General features: G+C 37.4%; 1 protein-coding gene across 1 annotated transcript in view; it reads left to right on the top strand.

The window, feature by feature from the left end:
- The window catches only part of CPO (carboxypeptidase O), a 30,132-nt gene extending 22,906 nt beyond the window's left edge, over positions 1–7,226 (top strand). Inside the window, exons 6-7 of the mRNA XM_044669417.1 lie at positions 5,468–5,552; positions 6,964–7,226. Of these exons, the coding sequence (XP_044525352.1) occupies positions 5,468–5,552; positions 6,964–7,226 (348 nt within the window). The remainder of the gene's footprint in view (positions 1–5,467; positions 5,553–6,963) is intronic.
- The last annotated feature ends 19,274 nt before the right edge of the window (positions 7,227–26,500 follow it).

The following is a 26,500-nucleotide window of genomic DNA, read 5'->3' on the forward strand; positions in this document are numbered from 1 at the left end:
CTTCCTTCCTTCCTTCCTTCCTTCCTTCCTTCCTTCCTTCCTTCTTTCCTTCCTTCCTTCCTTCCTTCCTTCCTTCCTTCCTTCTTTCCTTCCTTTCTTCCTTCCTTCCGAAAGATTCAGAACTGACTGAATGACTGGAAACAAAGATTAGTTCTTGGTCAGTGTCAATGGGGAAAGAAGTATCAGCAGGGCTCCCTCTGCTCTCCTCCTTGAGCTATCCAACATTCTTACTGATGACACAATAAACTATACTTATTAAATCTGCACATGACATGAACCTGAAACATTAGGTAAAATGTCTCAGGAAAGAACCAGGACCTGGCACGTGGTCAGCCCTTAATAAATGCATCTTTGTTGATTAATGGCTAGATGTAGAAACGTCTTAACAAGTTTGAATGATGGGTTTGAAACTAAGATGAAATTTTACAGTGATAAATACAAAATATTTGGGTTTTAAATATACATTTCCAAGCACAGAATGGAGAAAGTATGGCTAGATTGAATGAAGGGCAATTCTTTACTCTCTAGGGGAGACCTGTTCCACATCTGTATAGTTCTTGTTAGAAAGCTCTTTATTTCAAACTAAATTTATCTTATAATATTTTTTAAAAGCCCTTACCATCTGTCTTAGAATCAATAGTATCAATCCAAGACAGAAGAGCAACAAGGGCTAGGCATTGGGGGGTTAAGTGACTTGCCCTGGGTCACACAGCTAGGAAGTATCTGAGGTCATATTTGAACTAGAATCGAACCCCCCCATCTTCAGGGATGATGCTCTATCCACTACGCTACCTAGTTGCTCCCTTATAGTACCTTCTATTCATTCTGAGTTCTGCCCTTTGTGACAAGCATGAAGACAGTTAATTAGATCCTCCCTGAGTCTCTCCAGCTAAACATTCTTAGTTACTTCCAACTAACGTATAACAAGATCCCAGAGCTCTTCAGCATCTTATTTGTCTTCTTTGGAATCTCTTATTTATCAGTGTCATGCCTAAAATAGGATGTCAAGAGCTGAAAACAGAACCCCAGATGTGGTCTGACCTGAGCAGAGTACCAACATTGAACTTGAATTTTCATTCAACTGGAGTGTCGCCACTAGGGGGAGGAAGGACACTTTGATTCGCCCAAGACTTCTGCTTGGCCAAGAATATTTCTGCTAAGGGGAAGAAATGCACTGATGCTAAGCGGGTCAGAGCAGGGAAGGGGAAGAAGGGGAGCTGGTGGACCAGGCCACCATCACTAACAGGTCTGTCGAGGTTGACGTACCACCCCCACCGCCCCAAGGTACTGTTGTTCAGTCATTTCAGTTGACTTCTATTCTTCATGACCCCAATTTGGGGTTTTCTTGACAAAGAAACCAGGGTGGTTGACATTTCTTTCTCCAATTCATTTTACACATGAGGAAACTGGGGCAAACTGCTTTAAGTGACTTGCTCAGGGTTACAAAGCTATTAAGTGTCTGAGGTCAGATTTGAACTCACAAAGATGAATCTTCCTGACTCCAGGTCCAGTACTCTAGCCACTGATCCACCTTGCTGCTCCTAAGACACTGTTAGCGCCTTCTAAATTTCCCGCCCTGGAACAAAGCCCTGTCTGCCTCCCTGGAGTTATAACTCTAGTTTCAAATGTGAAGACTCTGAAGGCTAGCTAGTTGAATTGCTGAAAAGTAGGAATTTGAGGGTTAGGTTCTAAATCTGGCTTTACTAGCTGCGTACCCTTGGAGAAATTACTTCACTTCTCAAGGCTTCAAATTCTTCCTCCCTATGATGCAGTTGAATTAGATAATTTCTTTTAATTTATTCTCTGAGTCTAAAAGTCAATGAGTCATGAAAAGAAGGTGGGGAGAGGTGTCCAGGTACTCTGCTGATGTGTATATTTGATTACATTCCTTACCATGGGCCAAGAGAGTATGGCTGGATTGGTGCAACTCTGTCATCATTATCCCCAAACAACAAAGAGCAGATCCTACAAATAATTGGCTAGTGGCATCATGGATATAAGTGAAAGAGAACAGCACATTCTCAGAGTGGCTCATCTATCTAATATGGAAAAGATTGCTTCATTTCTAAATCTTTTAGTCTCTCAGATAGTGAGCGATGGATATAATCATTAAAGATAGAACAGTAACTGGCCTTATATAGCATTGTAAGGGTTGCAAAACACTTAATACACATTACCTCATTTTAATAGCTAGCATGACAAAGTACTCTACTGCTGGCAAAGTGCTTTACAAATATTAGCTCATGATAATGTGGGTTATGGAACCTAGGTGCTGTTATTATGCCTATTTTATTGATGAGCAAACCAAGGCAGACAAAGGTTAAATGACTTGACCAGAGTCACATAGCTAATAAGTATCTGAGTCCAGATTTTAATTCAGAGCCTCCTAATTCTAGTACCAGTGCTCTCTACACTGTATCATCTATCTGCCTCTCAATGACTTCTTTGAGGTAGAAACTTTGGAGAATTTGGAGAATTTGACCATGGGTTCACCATTAACTATCAGAAGTGTGATATAAATACAGATCTCCCTCTGGTTCCAATATTCTAGTCCCTGAGGCATTTGCCTTTCAAAACCAAAGATAATTAATTGATCAAATGTTCAAATTAGGATCGATAGAAAAATTTTCAGAAATTATTCACATACCCATCACTACATATATATACTTATTTACCCTCATATACAGATATTTTACAGGGGTTGTGGATGATCAGATACTTAAAACGATTCAAATGGATCTGTGAGCTTAATGCTTTGGAAGCTCCATCTAATAAGGCAACCAATCCATGCCTATCTATCTTGTGGAACTGTTGTCTACGTCCCCTAGTAATTTTGCTCCAGGAGTCAATCAACTTGCCAGGAGGTCTCCTCTCTCCTCTGATATTTCAAGGATATCATTTAGATATGGAGTGGCCTGTCCAATAGCTATTTCTTATTCTTGCTGTGCAACCAGATCATCTCATTTTTTAATCCATGTGTTTATCTATGCCCATTCTTTTACTCTTGGTTGTGCTTATGTATGTGTTGTATGTTGTTCAGTGCTTGTACACACCATAATTGCCTTCTAAGTGATCCTCACTTTTAATTTACTGGAGGCTACGATGATCCATGACTCACAATCACACAGTAACTATCAACATTGAAAAGGTGGGCTTTTATTTCTGGAAGAAGTTTAGGATCATTAAAAGAGTTTCATGATTTTCTAAGGGCAATCCAGCTAGCTCTCCTCATCTTGTTTAATTATTGGTCCAACTCATTGTCCATTTCACCTTCTGCCCAAGATATATAGACAGATGGACAAGCTCTATGAGCTATCTATCTAACTGGACAATAGGCATTCCTTATCTATGTATTTTTCCTAAATAGATGGTTAGACAAAATTAATAAAGAAATTATATGCAAATTATATGATATGTGTCATACAATATGTATGCTAAATATACTATAATTTATAATCTTATAGTTAAGCTTCAAAAGTCCAGGATTTAATCAAGATGGATGCTTCCTTCTTTCACTGGTTGCCTTTGGCAAATGGTCTTTATGGGTTGATCTGGTCAATTTAAGGGAAAAAAAAAGCACTTAGAAGGAAACCCCCTGGAATTAACCTCTTTTAATGGAGGCTGGTCTTTGAACAATAGAACTCTTTTGCTAGACCTATAAGGGAAACTTCTACAGTTTGGTAGACCCTTTCTGAGTTCTTTAGTGACCTTAATGTGTAGGAGCTAATTTCTAGACAATGAAGAGGCATCAGAGTAAATACTTTGGTGTGTGTGTTTTTGTGTAAGTATGCATATATAGATGTGCTTAAGTATACACATTCATATTTGTATTAAAATAAACATATTCAAATTGTTTCAAATATACCAACTGATCCTTTAATTCATTGATTCTGGAATTTCTTCTAGATACAGTTTGCAAGTTATTCATGCTTGTTCACCCTATGCAACTCATGCCCACATCCAACCAAAGAGTTGCCACAAATGGTTTACCCCAAATGCTGGGGACCATCTTCATTTTCTCCTAATAATCACTAGATACATAATTAAGTATAGTAGCTAAAGATTTTAAAAATCTGTAAAATACTAGAGTTTATTGTAAAAATGATGATTTTTTAAATTGTACAGTTGTAACTAATTGTTTTCCCAAGGCAAGCACCATAAGATGCATCTGAAGTGTGCAGGAGAAAAGGTTCCACTAAATCAGTTTTTAAGACAAAGTAAAATTTGACTAGTAAGGGTGGAGAGGACTTGGAGGGAAAAAATCCTTGCAAATAGACTTCAAGAAACAAGGGACAGGGGCAGCTGGGTAGCTCAGTGGATTGAGAGTCAGGCCTAGAGATGGGAGGTCCTAGATTCAAAACCGGCCTCAGACACTTCCCAGCTGTGTGACCCTGGGCAAGTCACTTGACCCCCATTGCCCACCCTTACCACTCTTCCACCTAGGAGCCAATATATAGAAGTTAAGGGTTTAAAATTTTTTTAAAAAGTAAAAAATTAAAAAGAAACAAGGGGCAGTGCAAGGGAGTGCAAGATGCTTCCCTATGGGAGAAGGCAGAAAGACAATTAGCCCACAATACTATGAGGCTGCCCCTGGTGATGTTATGGCTGGGAGGAGGGAACTAAGAGGAGCTTACTTAGGACAGAATCACTAGAAGGACGGGAGACTATAATATCTTCCCATTTTAACTCATTGAATTCTAAGTTTGGTTGTTCCTGTGTGTTAAAGTAATACACTTTCTAAATTTTGACCCCCTGGGGAAAACCTCTATTGCACCATCTTACTTACATACCCTATCTTACATTCTTTCTGCAGAATCTCTATCCTTTCCATCATTATTGTCCTTTCTCAGCAGATGTCCACTATAGCTGATACCTGTTCTCCCTTCTCATTAGTACTGCAACTCATCAATTTCTTTCTTCTTTTTACCATCTGTGTCTTCTTTGCCCCGTCATCTATCCCCAGGGACCCATTTTTTCATGTAATCATGATCCATTGGTTAAAATGGGCTTAAAGACATGGATTGGCAAGCTAAACTTGAGAGGAAACTTTGGTTTTTCACACTCTGGCTTTCAGAGAATATGTGACTGATAGGGTGATTTTTTTTAGCATAAAAATTCCAACTCTGTCATATTCTGAAATCTTGTGCCCAGTTGCTTCTAAGGACATGCTAGTTAGGGATAACAAAATTCTAAGACAATACTACTTAGGGATGCAAGGAGAGACAGACAGACAGACAGACACAGCCAGACAGAGAGAAGAGAAGAAAGAGAGGAGAGAGACAGAGGCAGAGGCAGAGAGATGGAGAGAGAGACAGAGAAAAAGAGAGACAGAGAGAAGAGAAGAGACAGAAGAGAAAGAGATTCTTGCATTATTTTTTCTAGCTTCTAAAAAATAAAATGCGAAACTTCAGGGGTTGATGTTCCTGTTTTAACACCAGGCATCTTTTTCTGCATTTCCCACTAACAGATTCAAGTTGGACAGAAGGCAGCAGAAGCATTGAAAGCAAAGCATGGAAGCAATTATAGAGTTGGATCAAGCTCAGAAATTTTATGTAAGTGTCTGTTTGGCTTCTTTGACATTATCCAAGTCATGGAGGAAGTTGCTGGACTTCAAGGGGGAAAGAGAGGATCCCAGGCTTAGCAGCTGGAGGGAAGGGAGTTTGCTGTACGCAGTCTGAACTGTGATCTCCAGGGACAAGGTGTGAACCAGAAGAAAGAATGAGCTCACAGGCTCAGCCCAGGCTGTCTTCTGGAAGTCAGGGAAAAGATGATGTCCAGTGGCAGTTGATCTGTCGACTCAGCTCCCAGAGGGCATATCAGGCAATAAGAACAAGGTAGGACGAAGCTAGGAAGATAGATCTAAGAGCAAAATAATCTCAGAGGAGAGATTTGACTTATGTTTTCTTCTCCACTCCTCCAGAGCCCACCCAGATAACTTTAACATTTAAATCATTTGAATTCTGGTCATTGATCTGAATAATTTTCTATTTTTAAGTTAGTAAGGAGGTACTTCTTACTTTCTTAAAAGAGAATGATAAAGGAACCCCAAATATCGTCATATGAGGATTGACTGCAGAGACTGGGGATCTATTATATTACAAAGGGAAAAAAAGATTTTGGGTGGGCTCCATCTTCACTTTTAATATTTGAAAAAGTGCCATGAAAAACCTGATCTCCTCAGTTTGCTTGGGGTCAGAAGTAGAAATGACAGAAAGTCAGATATTAGATAAATATAAAAACTAAATATTAGCTAGGAGAAGTGATATGGCATAGTGGGTAAAGAACTCATCTCTGTCAGAAAGACCTAGGTTTGAATCCTATCTCTGATATATACTAGTTGTGTGATGTTGGGCAAGTAATAGGTGCTCTTGAGTGCTCTAAGACTCTAAGGTGTGAAGTAGGTGCCAGCCTCTATTAATAGAGTTTCCTGAATAAGAGTTTCCCTATGGCATCAGAGGCTAGATTAAAAAAATAGGGGGGCAGTGAGGTGGCTTAGTGGATAGGGAGCCAGGCGTGGATATGGGAAATGCTGGGTTCAATTCTGGCCACAGAAATTTCCTAGCTGGGTGATCCTGGGCAAGTTACTTAATCCCAGTTGCCTAGCCATTACTACTCTTCTGCCTTGGAATGGAGAGATTTAGTATTAATTCTAAGACAGAAAGGAAGAGTTTAAAAAAAATAGAACTTTGTGAATTTGAAATGGGCTGTCTCATGAATTCCTTCTCACAGGGGTGTTCAGACAGAGGCTAAAAGGGCACTTATTTTGTTATAAATAAAAAAGGAGGGGGGAACTTTGCATGAAGGTTGTATTGGACGATTCTTAGAATCTATAATGCTAGAATTTATTTCATAAGAATGTGCATTTTACTCCTTTGAAGTCATGTCTTCCCTGCCGTCGACCTGTGAGGTCATTGACAGAGATTGGTATCCGTGTTATTTATTCTGCCTCCTTTTAATCCATAGATCCCACATCTGGTTCCTCACGAGACTGGGCTTATGATATCGGGATCCCCTTCTCTTACACATTTGAGTTGAGAGACAATGGTACCGATGGATTCCTGCTGCCAGAAGACCAGATCCAGCCCACTTGTGAGGAGACCATGGCAGCTGTCCTGTCCATCCTTGATGATATCTTTGAGAGGGAATGGAGCACAGACAGAGCAGTGATGTTTGCCCCAGCTACCATGGGGCTAAGTGTTTTCTTGACCTTCATGCTTTTCTTTTAAGAACATTTGTCATAACACTGTTAGGAATCTCCAACCTTGTAGATGTGATTTAAATCAACTCAATTCAATAAAAGTACTCAAAATTGAACTTTCAAAATGCTTGTTGTACAGAAAACAAAGGATTTAACCATGAAGAAAGCTCATGTCAAGGAATAAAAGTCGTACTTGGGCATTTTAGTGCATAGGAGACAAGGGAAACACATAAAATGAAGAATTTGATGAATAGTCAATAGTCATCCGGCCTCGGATACTTCATAGTGATGTGACTCTGGGCAAGTCACCTAACCCCAATTGCCTAGCCCTTACTGCTCTTCTGCATTGGAGCTGATACGTAGTATCAATTTTAAGACAGAAGGTAAGGGTTTAAGAAAATAATAATCAATTGAGTACCTACTGGATTCAAAGCATTGTGCTAGGAGCTAGAGCTAGAGATACAAAAATGAGGTTTTGTAAAATGTGGAACAAAAAAAGACAAAAATGAAAGAGTTCCCCTCTCTGGGGACCTCATATTCTATCAGGGAACCCAATGTGTACATATATATGTATGTACATATATATGTATGTATATAAATACAAGTTGGTTTTGGGAGGGAGGGCAAGTAGTGGGAGAAATCAGGAGAAGTTTTATCTAGACCAGGCGTTCTTACCTTCTTTTTTTGTTATGGTAAGGGCCCATTCTCAGAATGTTTTTAAATATATAAAATATATAGGATTATAAAGAAAACCAATTATATTTAAATAAGAGATATAGTTTTTAAAATATTCATTTAGATCACCTAGGTTTTCATAGACTCTAGATTAAGGATGCTTGATCTAGTAAGTGACGCTCAAGCTGAGTCTTGGAGGAAGTAAGAGATCCTAAATGGCAGGTGCCAGGAGGTAGTGGATCCCAGGTATAGGGGGTAGTCAGTGCAAAGGGATAGAGAGCAAGACAACTAATGTGACTGGAGCAAAGGGTGTGTATAAGGATAAAACATAATAAAGGCTGATATAATACTCTAAATTAATATTTTAATTAAAGCCATGCTGATAGATAAAGTTATTAGACCACGCGCTTGTAAGAATTCAAAACCGTCGCCCTCGCCATTATTGTCTCCTGTCTCCTCCGGAGTCTGCTGGCTAAGAGCCACTCCCCCCTAACCCAGGAGATTTAAATTGTTCTGTGTGGAGACATAGGCGTCCCCACACCCAAGAACCGGAAACGGAAACCCGTTGGACCACGGGAAATGTAGTTTGATAATTTCCACGTGTCCATAGAAAATATATATACTTTTAGATGGCATCTCCCAAATTTCACTTTTACAGTGGGAAGGGAAATAATAAACACTAAGACTAAAAAGGCTGGTCAGGTCTAGGTTTTCAAGGGCATTAAAAACCAAAACGTATATCTTAGTCTAGATACATTGAGAGCCTCCATTGAGTAGATGAATAACTAAAACCATCATTACCTTTTGGGACCCAAATCTCGAAGAATAATTATGATTGATTTTAGAAAGAAAAATTTCCCTCTGGAACGCTCTCAACATCATCAGCATCCCATAAACTCATATGCCTAGCTTAAATAATGTAGGCTCATTTGACCCATGGAGTAACAGAGGCAGCAGTAAAACTATTGTTCAAAAGAGATTGTGTCTACAAAGTACTTTGCAAACACTGAGAAATACATAAATGTCAGCTATTATTATGATAACTAAGCAAGGAGGCACTGCTGGAAGACTGGGTATCCAATCTATATTTTCTGACTCAGAAACTGCTCTTCTTCCCTCCTCCCCTGCTCTACAATTTCTTTTCTGTCATCTTAGTTCTCCACCCAAGGGGTAATGCTTTTCTTCATTCCAGAAGCGAGAGCATACAAATTGGAAAAAGTAAGGGCTTTGGAGTTTGAAGACCTGGGCTCAAGAATCAGTTTCATAGTTACTATCTGTGTGACCTTGAATGATTCAATTTCTGAGTCTTAGCAAAATAAATGAGAATGATAATTCTTGTACTATAAATCTCACACAATTCTAATGAAATGACTGCTAAATATATATATATGTATGTACATACATACATATATTATATGATAATATGTGTACAACCTACGTAAAAGCCTGCCTTCTTGGGGAGCAGGGAGGACTGAGAGGGAGGGAAAATGTTTATTATTTTCTTGTTGAATGTTGAATAGGAGTGTTTGAAAAGAAGTAGGGCTAATGATAATCATATCAAAAAAGAAAGAAAAAAACATTGATGAATCATTTACAAATATAAATAAGAGAGCAAAAGAAAATGCAGAACAGGCCCCCCAGACAAGCAAAGTGTTGTTGGGACTGTCATGTTAAGTCTGGAATATATATGTTCTAAAAACTATTTTAAAAAGAATGAAATTACTGCTAAATGGAGAGGCTCTATAGTGTAGAAGAAAAATTATTGGGTGATAAATCAAGAAGACCTGCTGGCTCGAAGCCTTCTTCTGACCCTTATCAGCTATGACCATAGTCAAGACCTTACCCTTCTGAGTCTTATTATTTTTTAATATGTATAATGAGGATAATAAAATTTGTACATGTTTCTCAGGGTGGTTGTGAGGCTCTAGTGAGTTGAGATTTGTAAGGTACTTAGGGAACTTTAAAGACATTTATTGTTGTTCATTCATCTCAATCATGTATGACTCATCACGACCCCATTTAGGATTTTCTTGGCAAAGATACTGGAGTAGCTTTCATTCTCCAGATCATTTTACAAATTAAGAAACTGAGGCTAACAGGGAAGGTGATTTGCCTGGTGTCAACCAGCTAGTAAGTGCCTGAAGTCAGATTTGAACTCTTTCTGACTACAGGTCAGGCACTCTGTCCATTGTACCACCTGTGTTAGAAATGCTTTATTATGTAAATGTTTTTGTAAACTAGAAAATCCTATGCAACCTAAAGCTTTAATTATCTTTATACATTGGGGCAAGAATTCTCTCCCCCCCCCCCTCTCTCTCTCTCACACACACACACACACACACACACACTTTCTTCTTTTTATTCCCCCCCCCGCCCCCAAAATTTAGCTTGTAGTTAGGATCAGGGACATTACAAATGACTCTCGCTCCCTTCCCTCCCAGGCTCCTGGAGATCTGAATAGACTTTAAATCAAGACAGAACACTCGGGGTCTAGACCAGTGGCTTTCAACCCTGAACAAGAATTGTTGATCTCTGAGTAAGAATTAAAAAGAGGGCGAGGATACCATTTGGGCTACTTAAAGGAGGTTAACATTTGCATTTCCACTTGCACACAAATTTAGGAACAGACTTAAGGCAGTCCAGTTTTTCCAGGATAAGAGAACATTATGAGCATGGCTAGTTAAGACTATAAGGAGTGCCATAGCAGCTTGGTTTCAGAAGTCCAGAGTTCCTTTGTGTTAACCTCTAACTACATTGACGTGCTAGGCAGCTTGTCTGACCCCCTGGGAAAGGCAGTCAGGTGTCCATGTGGCATGTCTGTTGTCCCTGACTATTTAAGTGTAGGTCCATGGCTTGGGCATCTGCTGCTTCAAACTCCAGATGCCAGGCAGCTCTGACAATGAGGATCAGATGTCTAGTTCTAGGCTTAATCTGCAACAAATGTCATCCATTAATCTCTTTCCACAGAGAAGAAGTGTCTAGTAACTGAGAACAGGATGTGACAACAGTTTTCTCACCAATATGACCAATTAGATCTCTAGGTTTCCAACCCAGTAGACCTTGAAAGGTAGTTTTTTTCTTCTTTAATGTTTGTGATATGATGCAATATTTTATTACCTTTAATTATGACTTGAGAAGAAAAATTTGCTGTGATGAAGAAATAAATTTCAGGACGTGTGATTCATTTTCCATAGACTTTGTCACTTTGAAATGAGGACAAATAAAACACAAATGCATATTTGTAAAACACCTGCTGTGTGCTAGCCACTGGGGATGGAAAGATAAGGAATGAAACAAGCTCTACTCTCAATGAGCTTATCTTCCAATGATAACGACACAGAAACATTTATAGCATAAATATAAATTGCAAAATGTTTTTTAAAAACCTGTTATTTTGATATTTAGCATTTTAAAATTTAAAATGTTTTAAAATGTGTATTTACCTCTTGAGTTAACTTAGGAGGGAAGGTATTATTAAATGGTTAAGTGGATCAAGAAAGTCTTAATGGAAGAAATTAATTCTACTTGGAGGAAGCAAAGAAGGAGTCCATTTCAGGATGGGAATTGATCATTGCACGTGGACAGAGATCAGTGATAGAGTGTTATGTTGTAGGAATAGAGGGCCAGTTTGACTGGACTGAAGAATGTATGAGAGGGAATAATGTCCAGTGAGGCTGGAAAGACAGATTGGGGCCAGGTTCGGTGGGGTTTTAAAAGCTAAATAGACGAGTTCATATTTTTTCCTCAAGGCAATAGGAAACCACTAGAGTTGATTGAGTCGGTGAGGCACACAGAGAGTTTGGTGCTTAAGGAAAATTACCTTGGCAGCAGTGTAAAGGATGAACTGGATTGATGAGAGACTTGAGGCAGGCAGACCAATTAGGAGGCTATTGTAATAATCCAGGCAAAAGGTGATGAAAGGCTGAAATAAAGTAATACCTGTGTTGTGGGGAGAATGGGTCAAATGGGAGACATGTGAAGATAAAAAGAGCAAGAGATGGGAATTGATTGTATACATGGGGTGAGAGAGTAAGAACCTGAAGAAGATTCTGAAATACAAACCTAGATGACTGGAAGGTTGTGTCTATGTCACATAGACTCATATTATACTTGCATTTCTCCTGTCAGATCTGAGATTCCCTAAAGGAGTCCAGATTTTCTTTTTTTCATTGTGAACTTGACAAACATCAACAAAAACATTTCCATATACAAAGAACCAAAAGATCATGTGTGAAACTATGAATCTCTATTACTGTTTCTAAAAGTATATATTATAGGAAAATGTTTTACATAATTACACATGTAAGATATTTTTCAGATGGCTTACTATCTCAGAGGGCAGAGGACGAGAAGGGAGTGAGGAGGGTCATAAGAAGAGAAAATTTAGAACTCAATCCTTTAAAAATGATGGTTAAATTGTTTTTCCATGCAATAGGAGAAAAATAAAATATTAAAAATAAGTCAATAGAAGAAGAAAACATTTAAGAGCATATTTTGAGTATTTTAAGTGTTTCATTAATACTCATTTCTTTTTCTCACAACACTGCCCCCCCACTTACTGCAACACCTCTGCCACTCAAAAAATTAAAGTTTTCTCTTGTAATAAATGAATAGGGTAAAAAAAAAACAAATTTATATATTGCTTCTCAAAATATGTTTCTTATTCCACACTTCATTCTATCATTTCTCTTTAAAGAAGCATGGCTCAATTGCAGTCTTCTGGATTTGTCTTTGATCATTACATTTTTCAGGACATTTCAGCCTTTCAGAGTTGTTTCGTTTACAGAATTATACTTATTGTACAAATTGTTCTAACTCTCAGATTGAGAATATAAGAATTTATGTAAATCTAATTAAGTTCTTCAAAATGCATATTTTTCATAATTTCTTGGGGAACAATGGTATTCCAGTACATTTTTGTGTCATGATTTGTTCAGTCATTTCTCAATTTATAGGGACTCATATCCCCAGCCCCCATTCATTCCCATGATAAGAAGTATAAGGAAATGTAAACATTTTTGTACATATGGGTTCTTTTCCTCTGACACTGATCCCTTTGGGATAAAATCTAGTAGGAGTATTTCAGGGTCAAAGTGTTCTCACAGTTTCTTGACTTTACGTATGTGGTTCCAAATTACTTTCTAGAATGACTGGATCACTTTCCAACTCTGCCAGTAATGCAATAGTATGCCTATCCTTTCCAGTCCCCCCCCCCATCCCCCCCCCCCAGGAAGCCTTTTTTACAGCCTTACTATAATAGATGTAACATGCTGGAATCTTAGAGTTATTTCAATTTGTATTGGTGATTTGGGACATTTTTCATATGGTTGTTGAAAGCTTGCCTTTTTCCTTTTTTTGTCCTTTATCTGTTTGTTTTTAATATTCACTTTTAAAATTTTCCAATCCCTAATTCTGTCTTTGTCTCTGTCTTTCTGGCTCTCTTTCTCTCTGTCTGTCTGTCTGTCTGTCTATCTATCTGTCTCTCTACCTCTCTCCATTTCTGCTCTCACCTATTGAGAAGGCAATCAATATGATATTCCTTAAACATGTGAAGTCATGGAAAACATTTCCATATTAGCCATGTTGTAAAAAAAAAAAAGCAAGAAAATAAAGTGAAAAGCATGTGCTTCAATCTGTACTCAGAAATTGTTTTGGATATTTGTATTGATAAAAGTAATTGCCTTTCACTGTTGATCATATTGTTGCTATGTTGTACAATGTTCTGGTTCTGCTCACTTCAATGATAGCAACAGTTCATATCAGTCTTCCCAGGTTTTTCTAAAACCACTCCCTTAACATTGCTTTTAGTACAATAGTATTCCATTGCAATTACATACCTTGTTTAGCTATTCCCCCATTTATGGCCATCTCCTCAATGTCTAATTCTTTGCCAGCACATAAAGAACTGATATAAATATGCTAACACACTTAATTCCTTTTCCTCTTTCTCTGATCTCTTTGAAATATAGATCTAGTGGTAGATAAATGGGTATACACAGTTTTATAGTACTTTAATTATAGTTCTAAGTTATTCTCCAGAATGATCAGACCAGTTAACACTTCTGCCCATAGTGCATTAGTGTTGCTATTTTTCCTTAACCCCTCCATCATTTATTGCTTTTCTTTTCTGTTATGTTAATCAATTTGAAAGATATAAGATAGTACCTCAGAGTTTTCCTTTGCATTTTTCTAATTATTAGTGATTTTGAGCATTTCTCATGAGAATATTAACAACCTTGATTTCTTCTTCTGAAAACTGTTTATATCCTTTGATAATTTATCAATTGGAGAATAGCTTTTATTTATTTTTATTTTTTAATTTTTTATTTAGAATATTTTTTCCATGGTTGCAAGATTTATGTTCTTTCCTTTCCTGCTTCTCTCCCCGCTCCCAGAGCTGACAAGCAATTCCACTTGGTTATACATGTCATTGTTCAAAACTTATCTCCATATTATTCATATTTGTAATATTGTCCTTCTAAAGCCAAAACCCCAATCGTATCTCCATCAAAACACATAATCCATTACATGTTTTTCTTCTGAGTTTCTACTCACACAGTTCTTTCTCTGGCTGTTGATAGCATTCTTTCTCATAACTTCCTCAGGAAGGTCCTTGGTTATTGTATTGCTCCTAATAGTAAAGTCCATTACATTTGATTGTGCCACAGTGTTTCAGTTTTTATGTACAATGTTCTCCTGGTTCTGCTCATTTCACTCTGCATCAGTTCATGGAGATCTTTCCAGCTTATATAGAAATCTTCCAGTTCATCATTCCTTATAGCACAATAGTAGTCCATCACCATCAGATACCACAATTTTTTCAGCCATTCCTCAAATGAGGGACAGCTCCCCTCTTCCATTTTCCAATTCTTTGCCACTATAAAAAGCATGGCAATAAATACTTTTATACAAATATTTTTCGTTATTATTTCTTTGGGATAAAAACCCAGTAGTGGTATTGCTGGATCAAAGGGTATGCATTCTTTTAAAGCCCTTTGGGCATAATTCCAAATTGAATGGTTTTTATTTTTATAATTTTGAAGCAATTCCCTACTATTTGAGAAATAAGACCTTTATCAAAGAGAAACTTGCTGTGATTTTTTTCTTGTTTTCTATTTTCCTTCTCATTTTGATTGCATTCATTTGCTTTGTGCAAACCCTTTTAAATTTCAAGTGATTAAAATTGATCCATTTTACTTCCTTGATTGACTTTAATCTGTTGTTTCATCATCAACACTTCCTTTATCTATAGATTTGATAGGTAAAATTTTCCATGGTTCTCTAAATTGCTTATGATATTCCCCTTATTTCTAAGTTATATACCAGTTTTGACCTTAGCTTAGTGTATGGTGTGAGATGTTGGTCTATGTTGAGTTTCTGCCAGATGGCTTTACAGTTTTCCAGCAGTTTTATACCAAAAGTTCTTCCTCGTGTCCTTTGACCATTTAGTTATTGAAGAATAGCTTTTATTTTTATATAGGAATTTGATAAAATGATGTAACTTTGATATTATAGGAATTAAATTTTAATGGTTTGACTAAAATATATGAAAATTATAAATAATATGGTGGTCACTGATTTAAAATATTATAGCTCAAAGTCAAAATTACTTTTAATAGCTTTTATTTACAAAAGAGGTAGAAAGAGTGAAAGTAGAGAAATACAAAAAGGAATAGAGAAGATGTCTAGCCTATCACACTTAATATTGCTCTGGTGCTGGACTCAGCCAGGCACAACTTGTTAACCTTCTCAACTAGAGTTAAACTCTCCCTGTAAGTCAGGAAAGGAAAGCCAGCTATCCATTCACCCAAGTTCCCTCCAAGAGGCAGGGCAAGAGGACTCTAGCTGAAGATGATTCTTGAAGATGACTCTTCCTGAAGCCAACTCTCTTCTTGAAGCTGACTTCCTTCTTGAAGCCAACTTCCCATCTCCAGAAATTCAGAGCCTTTTATAGTGACTTCTTGTCCCTTCCCCTGTTCACAGGGGTCAATCACAGCTTCCAAATTGGTCAACACTGTCCAGTGAGGGTGGAGTCTTGTGGGAACCACTTCTCACCTATGAAGGTATTAATTCTTATTATAGGCCTCTGAAGGTGTAAATGGTTTCTATCATGGGATTCACACCTTTCTGACTGATTGGGTTTAAAGGGTAACTAACCACTCTTTACTTAGTGGTTAGCTAGGTACTAAGTAGGAGTACTAAAAGAAAGAGTTGACTAAGTGTTAACTCAAAGTACACAAAGAGAATAAAGAATTCCCTTTTACAAGTGTTAACTAACCATAGACAAAGATAATAAAGAATTCCCTTTCACAATATCATACCTTCAACAAAGGAGTTTTCTGAAGATTTTCCAGTTTACTTTTTCCCTTCAAATGTTATATGCATTGATTTTTATTGGTGCAATGATTTTCCAAAGTTTCATGCAATAAAAGCCATTCATTTGATCTTTTATGATCTTACTCATCCTTCATTTGGTCAGGAACTCTCTCCCCATCCATAATTATGAAACGTATCTCTTTCCCTTCTCCTCTAAAATGTTGATGCCATGAGATAATTTATATTCAGATTATGTATCCATTTAGAATTTGTTGTACTGTATTGTAAGAGATATTGGCTTAAGACTGATTTTCCTCAGACTGCTTCCCACCATTCCCAGTAGTTTCAGTTAAGTAGTGAGTCCTTACCCCATAAGTCAATATTTTTGCATTTATTGAGCACTGTGCTACTAGATTCTGATGCTTTTAGGTCATGAATACTTAATCTGTTCCATTGATCTGTTTGTTTTTTTACCTGTACCAAATAGTTTTGATGATTAGTGCTTTATAATATAATTTGACAACTGGAACTAGTAGGTATCTTCCTTCCTACTTTTTTCATGATTTCCCTTGATATTCTTCACCTTATGCTCTTCCAGATGAATTTTCTTAACATTTTCCCAAATTCTATGAAGGGAATCCTTTGGTAACATAGTATAGCACTGAATCTGTACACTAAGTTAATCAGTATTGTCGTTTTTATTATATTATCATGGCCAAGAATGAGCAATTAATATATTTCCAATTATTGTTCTTTTATTTCTGTAAAGGCTGTTATGAATATAACAAGAGCTTAGGCAGGTTTGGAAGGGACATTGGCCATCTGACATCTATTTCTTCCTTGCCTTCTTGGCAGCTTTGCTAATGGATTTGGTGAGCCTTATTTAGGGTGATACAATGATTGAATCTGAAAACCAGAAGATGGCTTTAGAGGTCAGAAAATCATAGATTTAGAGCATGAAGGGGCCTCAGCTGTCATCTAGTCCAACTGCCTCATTTTACTGGTGAGAAAACTTAGACCTGCCTGGAGAGATTAAAGTCACACAGATAGTATGAGACCTACGACTTGAACTGAGTTTCTTTGATTCCATATTCAGCAAACTTTCTACCACATAGTCTCTCATCATGTCTACCCTCAATATGTCACTCATTCACTGAGGAATTGTAAAAAAGTCCTTTTTAAAATCATGAAGTATTATTGAAATGTGAGCTATTTTTAATGATTGCTTTACCGATTTGACATCTGAGGTTCAGAGGTAAAGTAAGGCTTTTCAAGGCCCTTTCTATTTGCTAGCAATTTGGGAATCAATGTTAGGACAATGAGTTTTCCTAGTTTAGGATAAGGTCCCAGTGCACCATACCACCCCCTGAGGCTGATTCAATGGTTGCTTTTAAATTTTTGTTGAAAACAAAATGGCTTCCAGGTTACTCTTCTGCCTTAAGACAATGTTTTATGTGGGAGAGGGTAACTAATTATTCTTAGAAGCAAAGTGCATATAGCACTGGACTTATTTATAGACAGGAAGACCTAGGTTCAAATCCCAAAGTACAAATCTTGCATATAATTTTATTTTCACCTAATTTCTCTTACTGAGAGAAGACTTTCTGTATGTACTAGCTTCAATGGAAAATTCATTCAGGAAGCATTTATTAAGCAACCTAATTCAATATGATAAATGTTTATTAATTACCTACTATCTGCCACACACTGTGCTAAAATCTGAAGATACAAATAAGAAAAAGACAGTCCCTAAACTCAAAGAATTTATTTACAATCTAATAGAGGAAGACAACACACAAAAGGGAGTTGAAAAAGAGGTGGAGAGTGCCACCAGTGGTGCCCATCTGAGAATGACCACGTTCCACAGAATCCAACCAAAGCAAAGACAAAGATGGAAAGTGAAAAGCCCTTATCATGCACCTATTATTAAGCACATGTTACATCCCAGGTACTAGGGATACAAAGACAAAAATTGCAAAATTGTTGTGTCCCCTAGTTTTAGTGGGAAATATTATATGCATGGAATGATCAATACAAACTACATATAAAGTAACTTGGACAGTGGGAATTGAGGAACCCATCTGGTATTCCTACCCCAATTGGTCACTTTGGTCAGCAGAAACCCACCTCCCACCCAATATTGTCAAGGCTGCTAAATCATTCCTTGTTCCTTTTAAAATGGAGTCACGGATGATGCCTATGCTACCCACTGTAGCTCAAGAGTAGTTTTGACTGATGTCTCAAGGTCTCAAAAAATAAGTTGAACAAAAAAAGATGCAAAGTAGTTTTCCATTTCTAGGGCATTTCACAATTTCCCAAAGCTCCTAGTTTGCCTATATGCATCTGCAAAACTGACACTTGTGCAAAGGATTTCAAATATAATAATTTAAAATGATATATTTCAAATATTTTACTCATGGCAAAGGATTTCAAATGTAACAAATTATATTTCAGATATTATACTTGTACAATGTATTTTAAAAAGTATAATGTTTCAAATATTCAAATATACCCATCATGCTATTAATATGGAGTGATGGACATCTTAGCAATTACTAGATACAGTCTGACAACCACGAAAATCAGTTTTAAAGTAATACCCTTGGGCTCCACTGACTTTTGCTTTGGGACAGAAGCCACATGACTTTTTCTCTAGATTATAATTAGAGTCTATAAGGTAAGATTTTGTGCCTTATAAGCATACCCTGGACTGACTGATGCCGTATTGATTAAGAATAGTGAAATGAACTTTTGAGCCTTAATTGTCTGTAGATGGTTTTTACTAGTATTAGAGACGACCACACTGTCCTACCCTTAGCAGAGCAAGTGAAGTCTGTCACTTCAGTATCTGATTAGAACCAAGAGAATAAACTTCCTTCTCTTTCTTCTTTTTTTTCCTTTTCCTCCTCCTCCTCTTCTCATCATCATCATCATCATCATCATCATCATCAAATGCTTTTTACCTAGCACCTTAAATTTATGGAGAGGCACTATGACAATATAGAGAGAGCTGATCTCAAGCCAGGAAAATTTGAGTTCATATCCTGCTGACTGCCTGTTGGCTGTGTATTGCTGAGCAAGTCACATTTCAGTGCTCCACACAATTTTCAGTGGCTATATCTGGCAAAAATGGTGCTGATCTCCACTGGTGGAGGGAGTTTCCTCCTCAAATATTTCTTTACACTAATGAAATCATAGCTTTAGTTCTTAATCTCTAATCTTACTCTAAAGTAATGAAGAGCTTTGCAGATCTTATCTCATGTGACCAACCAACCAAAAGCATTTATTAAACATCTCCTATGTGCCAGGCACATAGTACAAGTATCTTTCTCTATTCATTATACCATACTGTCTTTCTTTAGCCATCCTGGATGAGGTAGCTACAAAGATTTCTTTATCATGACAACTATTCTCTTGACCCTTAAAATGATGCCAGGTATTGCAATATAATAAATGATGAGCAGGATGATTTTAGAAAAACTTAGAAAGACTTACATGAATTGATGCAAAGTGAAGTGAGCAGAACCAGGAGAACATTGTACAGAGTAACAGCAATATTTGTACAATGATCAATTATCATTGGAAAAGAAAAAAAGACTAAGCATAACAACAATAATAACTAACACATATAGCTCTTTAGGGTTTGTAAAGTTTTTTTTTAAACCCTTGTACTTTTGGTGTATTGTCTCATAGGTGGAAGAGTGGTAAGGGTGGGCAATGGGGGTCAAATGACTTGCCCAGGGTCACACAGCTGGGAAGTGGCTGAGGCTGGGTTTGAACCTAGGACCTCCCGTCTCTAGGCCTGACTCTCACTCCACTGAGCTACCCAGCTGCCCTCTGTAAAGTGTTTTACATGTTATCTCATTTTATCTTCATAATGACCTTGTAAGGTAAATGCTATTATTATCCCATCTTACAGATGCAGAAACTGAAACTCAGCTAGTAAGTGTTGTAATGGAATAAAAGTAATATTGATATGAGGAAGGAACAAATTGGGATGGCTAAGTTAAGGAATGAAGCAAGTAAGGGATGAATGGAGAATATATAAGGGGCTGCTCAAACAGGCTAATTGCTGAGGCTAGAGACAGAGGGTACTGAGAGGAAATAGGCTGGGTCCTTCAGGCAAGGAGGCTATCTCTGTAATACAAACAGAATTGAGTCAGCCAAAAGTAATAGAAGTCTGGCTGAAAGGTTTTTGTTGTTAATTTCTAAGGTCCCTTGAGGGAGGAGACAAGAGGGTCCTCCCTGCCAGTGAAACTGAAATCTACAGGACCTCTCCGTTATTTACTTCCTGCCCAAAATGGATGCCCAGGTTTGCCCTGAAGAAATAAAAATGAAGTTATTCCTTCTCTCTTCAGCCTTTGCTCTAATATCAAGTATAATGATTCACCAGAGACTTTCATATAGATATCAAAGGAGATTTATTAATGTCAGGGGTAAGCAGAGGGAAAAAGGGTTTTGGGGTTTTATAACTGCTACTAGGGAGGAAGCTGGTACTGGGGGAGGGATGCAGGAGAGGGTCATACTGAGAGAGGCCTCCTCTCTCAGTCAGGGAAAGTTTCACTGCCCTGAGGTAAAAGTATTTATCAGATCACTAGATAAGAGATGGCTTGATTTAGTTTGTCCTTCAATTGGACAAACACTGTCAAATCCCTCTAATTCTGGGTCTCTGTCCTTATAAATTCAATGTCACTATTAATTTTCTTCTCCTTCTCTTCAATGTGAGAGGTAAAGGTAGCCCTTTTGCTTGCCAAGGATAATGCCATCATCTGTGGTCTTGTGCTATTACCTCCTATCTCCTCCATCACCTTATTCCATCAATCATTGCCTCTCTCTCATATATCTTCAGACTGATCTCTCAAATAGCTCCTTTCTCAGAGTCTAAAACATACCCAGTATACTTTTTTTTTAATTTTAAACCCTTAACTTCTGTGTATTGACTTATAGGTGGAAGATTGGTAAGGGTAGGCAATGGGGGTCAAGTGACTTGCCCAGGGTCACACAGCTGGGAAGTGTCTGAGGCCACATTTGAACCTAGGACCTCCTGTCTCTAGGCCTGGTGCTCAATCCACTGAGCTACCCAGCTGCCCCCCCCCAGTATACTTTTAATCATTATTTTGAAATTTTCAGCCAGAACTTTCCAGTGAAGCTTTTATTTTTCATTTCCTTTTTATTCTAGAACTTCTAGAAAAAATGTTTACATTCCCTATCTCTACTTCCTCATGATCCACTCAAAGACTTGGAAGAGGTTTTAGAGGTCATCTAGCACAAAACCCAGTTGACTAAGAATCCCTGTAATGACATAGGTAAGGGCTTTTGCTTGAAAACCGATAGTGAAAAGGAACTATCCACTCACATCCTAAAATGGAGTAGTTCTTAGGATGTATTTTCTTATGTCAAATCTAAATCTGCCTTTCTTCAATCTCTCCTACTTTTACCTTTTATGGTTGAATCCTTCTTTCACAAGATAGCCACTTAAACACTTTAAGACAAATACAGTGTTCCTAAATGACAGCTAGGTGGCATAGTGGATAAAGCACAGAGTTTGGAGCTAAGTTCAAATCCTATCCTCAGACACTTACTAGTTGTGTGGCCGTGGGCAAGTCACTTAGCCTGTCTGCATGTTTCTTCATCTGTAAAAATGAACTGGAGAAGGAAAGGGCAAACCACTCTAGTATCCAGTATTTTTGCCAAGAAAACCCCAAGTGGGGTCACAAAGACTTGGACATGACTCAACAACAGCAACAGAAAGTATGCAATTATCACTATCAATGAGAGAAAACAATTAATCTGTGAAATTGGAAGGCAGCAGCTGTTGCCAATAGCATTACTGGCTTATTTGAAGAAAAGAAGAGAAAAGAAAAGCTAAGGAAGGAAAGGAAAAGAAAAGAAGAGAAAAGAATCCTAAGCTTCTGTGCCAGTGTTGTAAAATGGCCCCCATAGGGCAGATATGACTATTGTCAGAAGAAAGAGAAGAGAGACATGAAAGACTTTTGTCTAGTGAAGAAGTACACCTTTGTAGAGCTTTCCTTGTTTTTGTGTTCTCCTGTGTTTTTTATCTTCCTAGAGAATTTCTAAAGGAATAGTTTATTCCAAAGGGCTCAGGCAGTGATGACTGAATAAAAAAGCATTTAGTAAGCCCTTTCTATGTGTCAGACAGTGCATAGGGCACCAGGAATACAAAGCTTGGTGGCATCCATATCCTTGAGAGCATTTCTGAACCTTTCCCATTCTCTTGGATAAGTCTACAGTGGAGTTCGAAGATCTAGGGCAAATGTGTGGGATGGGGTGAGAGTGGAAGTAGCAATATCTGCAAGGAGGCTAGTTTAATAGGTGTGAATGAGAGTATGTATTACTATGGTGGTCATGGAAATAAATGAGGAGATAGATCAAATGGGATAATCTCTGTAAAGCTCTTAGGATGGTACATAGTGCACAGTATGTACTACTTAAATGCACATTATCTCCTCCCTCTCCCAGACGTTAGAAGTATGGAGGATGAAGAATCAATAAAACTTGTCAATCAATGTGATGTTTTTTTATACCCTTAATCTTCTCTCTTAAGTTACAATTCTAAAACAGAAGACAGCAAGAGTTAGGGAATTGGTGTTAAGTGACTTGCTCTGAGTCACACAGCTAGAAGTGTTAGAGGTCAGATATGAGCCCAGTTCCTCCTAATTCTGGGCCTGGCTACTGTGCCCACTATGTGACCTAGGTGCTCCATCAATTTGCCATTATAAGTGAAAGACATGTTAAATTCAAAGATAAAAATGGGAAATTGACAGAATGGGGAAAAATGTATAGACAGAAATAATGAATTCAGAAGGAAGAAAGAATTTAAGAAGAAATATAATAAATTTGGTTTTGAACAAACATACTTTAATGTGCTGCTGGAGATGGTCTGTAGGCGATTGGGATTCAGGTTCAGCGTTCAAAAGAGATGTGAGAATTGTGCAAAGAGGTGAGAGTTGAAGTTATGGGAATGAATGAAATTGCTAAGAGAGGGTATAAAATGATAAAACAAAGACAAGGGGCATAGCCTCTGTGAATATTTACCTTAAAGATTTGAGAAGGTGGAAGATAAAGACTGAGAAGATAGTAGGAGGAAAACAAAGGAGTAGTATTTTTCCTTAAAACAAACAAACAAAAAAAGAGAGTAACTTGAAGGAACAGTGACATACACCACTATTAAATGATGTAAAAATGTCAAGAAAGTGGACAATTCTTTTTGTAGTCATTAAGTATGTGTTTAAGAGGTCATTGGCAGGGGTAGCTAGGCAGCCCAGTGGATAGAGTTCCAGATCTGGAATCAGGAGGATGTGGGTTAAAAATCTGGACTAAGTCACTCTCTAGATGTGTGACCTTGGGTAAGTCACTTAACCCTGGTTGCCTGGGGGGGGGGATCATTGGCAATTTGGAATAGTAGGCAGAGAGCCAGACTTCACAATCAAGAAAGATGTGATTTCAAGTCCCACTTCTGACACATATTTACTTTGTGGACCTGGGCAAGTCACCTAACGCCTCCATGTTCTAGGCAATTCTCCAAGACTCAAAGTTATAGTTAAGTTGTGGATATTCATTGGTAAATGGAATTTCCCCAAATACTAATTCTTTCTTTGAGTGGTATCCAACTCAAATAGAAATTAAGACCATTGAATTGTATATAATTTCCCCCCCTTCCCCATGGCCACATATTAATTTAGAAAACTATTTAAGAATACTATCTTTGTTATATTGTATTTTTATTTATTTTGTTAAATATTTTACAATTACATTTTAATCTGATTCAGTTGCCCCACGTTTGATACCTCTGCCTTCTACTAATGAATTTACAGGTCTAGTCCTTATTTAAAATATATTTTTTCTAAATTTAATTGAATTTCCCCCAATTACATGTAAAACAGTTTTCAACATTTTAAAAAGAATTTTGAATTCTCTCCTCTCCCCTCCACCCCTCCCATTGAGATGTCAAGTAATCTGATACCAATTTTACATGTGTCATCGGGTAAAACGTTTTTTCAGATTAATTCCAGATAACTTTTAAAAAGCAGACTTTATTTCAGTAAGTAGAAGAGGGCAGTTAAGGGATCCTCTATTGGATGGCCCTTAGAGACAGCTTACTATAAAGGAATGAGTACTACATTTTGAGTCAGAGGACTTGCTGTGTGGCCTGGGGCTAACCACTTGAGCTTCATTTTTTTCAACTATAAAACAAAGAGATTGGATTGGACTCCATAACCTTTATGGTCTCTTCCAGTTCTAAATCTATGATTCAATCATCCAGTCTTCTTAATGAAAGAGGAAGCTAAATTATCTACTTAAAGTATGGTTGATGGTGTTACAATTGAGAACTTGAAAAGAGAAGTTTAGAACTGAATGAGATAGTATTTGATGAGAACAGTCAAAACTTTGTTATCCATCATGGATGGTTCAGCTAAAATTACAATCCTATTCATTTGTAGTGAATGACTGATAATAGAAAACCTTGGAATAAAAGTAGTAAAAAGCAGATGGTATATTTACCAAAGGGTAGGAATTGACTGATCTGGAACTGAAAAGGGTTGGAGTGAGAGTGATGTAGGGAAGAAGATTGAAGGATTCTAGAGTGATAGTGATTCTAAATTCCTTGCCCCTTATTTTGAATTTTTAAATTCAGAATTTAATAAAACACTAAATAAAATTAGTGCTTACATATGCATGGCAATATAGAAAAAGAGGGTTGTCTGTGAAACAGTAAAACTCTATTGGCTACTTTTCCTTTTAAGTATACAATAAATTCAATATTATAATTCAAATCTGTCCTGTGTGTCTGTGATTATTTGTGTCCTTTCCAAAGCTTTGCTGCCTTCTATGAACGCTATGCTTCAGTATCACATACTTCCTTGGGGTTCCTCAAAGAATACACTCCATTTCCCAACTCTACACATTTTCACTGATTGCTACCCTTGCTTGGAATTCACTTCTTCCTCTCTTTTACCTTCTGGTTTTCTTGGGTCCCTTCAAGTAGCAGCTAAAATCTTCTCTGCAAGACTTTCCCTGTCCTCCTTAATATTAGAACCTTCTCTCTGAAATGATTTCCAATTTATCCTGTTTATGTTTTTTTTTACATAATTGGCACATAGCTGATTACTTAATAAATACTACTTAACTTTATATCAGTTCATAAAAGCCTTCCTAGATTTCCCTGAATCCATAGGTTTCAACCTTTCCCATATCACAGTTGTGTTCCACTACATTCATATATCTTCAGTCTTTCTGTAACAGAAACTCCCTTAGTTTCTAATTCATTTTTAAAATGTTGCTAAAAATTTTTTTATGCTTCTCAGTCCCATTACTCCTTTTGAATCTTAGGACATCCACAGTTTAGTGGCTTTTTATAAATCATTCTGAATTGCTTCCCAGAACAACTGGACAAATTCACATGTCCACCAACAATGCATTGGTATACCTGTTTTCCCTTAGCCCCTCCAACCACTGTCATTTGTCTTTTTTTGCCAAATCATCTGAGCTCTTTGAAAGCAAGGTCTAAAATGGTTCTACTGTCTATTCTCAAGATGCTTTGTATATAATAATTGTGAAATAATTATTTTATTTTTTATTAAACTTCATGAGATAATAAACAGTTAATTCTTTGTAAAGTATAAAATATCCTATAGATATTAGCTATTATAAAATAACATGTCTTATCTTCCTTGTTAAACTGGGATTGTTCTGAGGAAAGAAATCACATCTCTTTCCTTTGTATCTTCTAGGGCTGTTCTCCATCCACATAGGACCTCCCACAAAGGTGAAAATGGTGACTCTCTGCCCATCCTAATGTTCATTTAGTTATCCATTTCCGAAGTTAACTTACTGAACTCATTTACAAGGCCCATTTTGGTCATCTCTTTTGTTGCTTTTCTGTTTCCTATTCATCCTCTAAGTATTTCCCTGTGCCTGGTTGACAGGGGTCATGAGAGAAAATGTCAGGGGCAGAGGGGTTTGATGAATCAGTGAATAGATATTTACATTCAAATGCAGACACCACAATGGTCTTATTGTTAGAAGACAATGATTTGAGTTTCATGAACTGTCAGCCTAGGAGGAATAAAACCTAACACATACCACCCAAAGGCACATGCAAGGGGAAAGCAAATGAGATGTGGCCAAGGGGCACACATTCTGGAGATGTGAGGCCAGCCTATAATTTAGTGCTTGAAGGTCTCCATTCATTTAAAATTCTGGTCTTTCTCTGGACTGTGGGAACACCTAGTATCTAAGGAGACCATTTCCCATTTCCAGAACAAGACTGTGGCTCTGGGATAAGAAAAT

This window comes from Gracilinanus agilis, chromosome 3 (genome assembly GCF_016433145.1).
Source record: "Gracilinanus agilis isolate LMUSP501 chromosome 3, AgileGrace, whole genome shotgun sequence".
NCBI classification, from domain to species: domain Eukaryota; kingdom Metazoa; phylum Chordata; class Mammalia; order Didelphimorphia; family Didelphidae; genus Gracilinanus; species Gracilinanus agilis.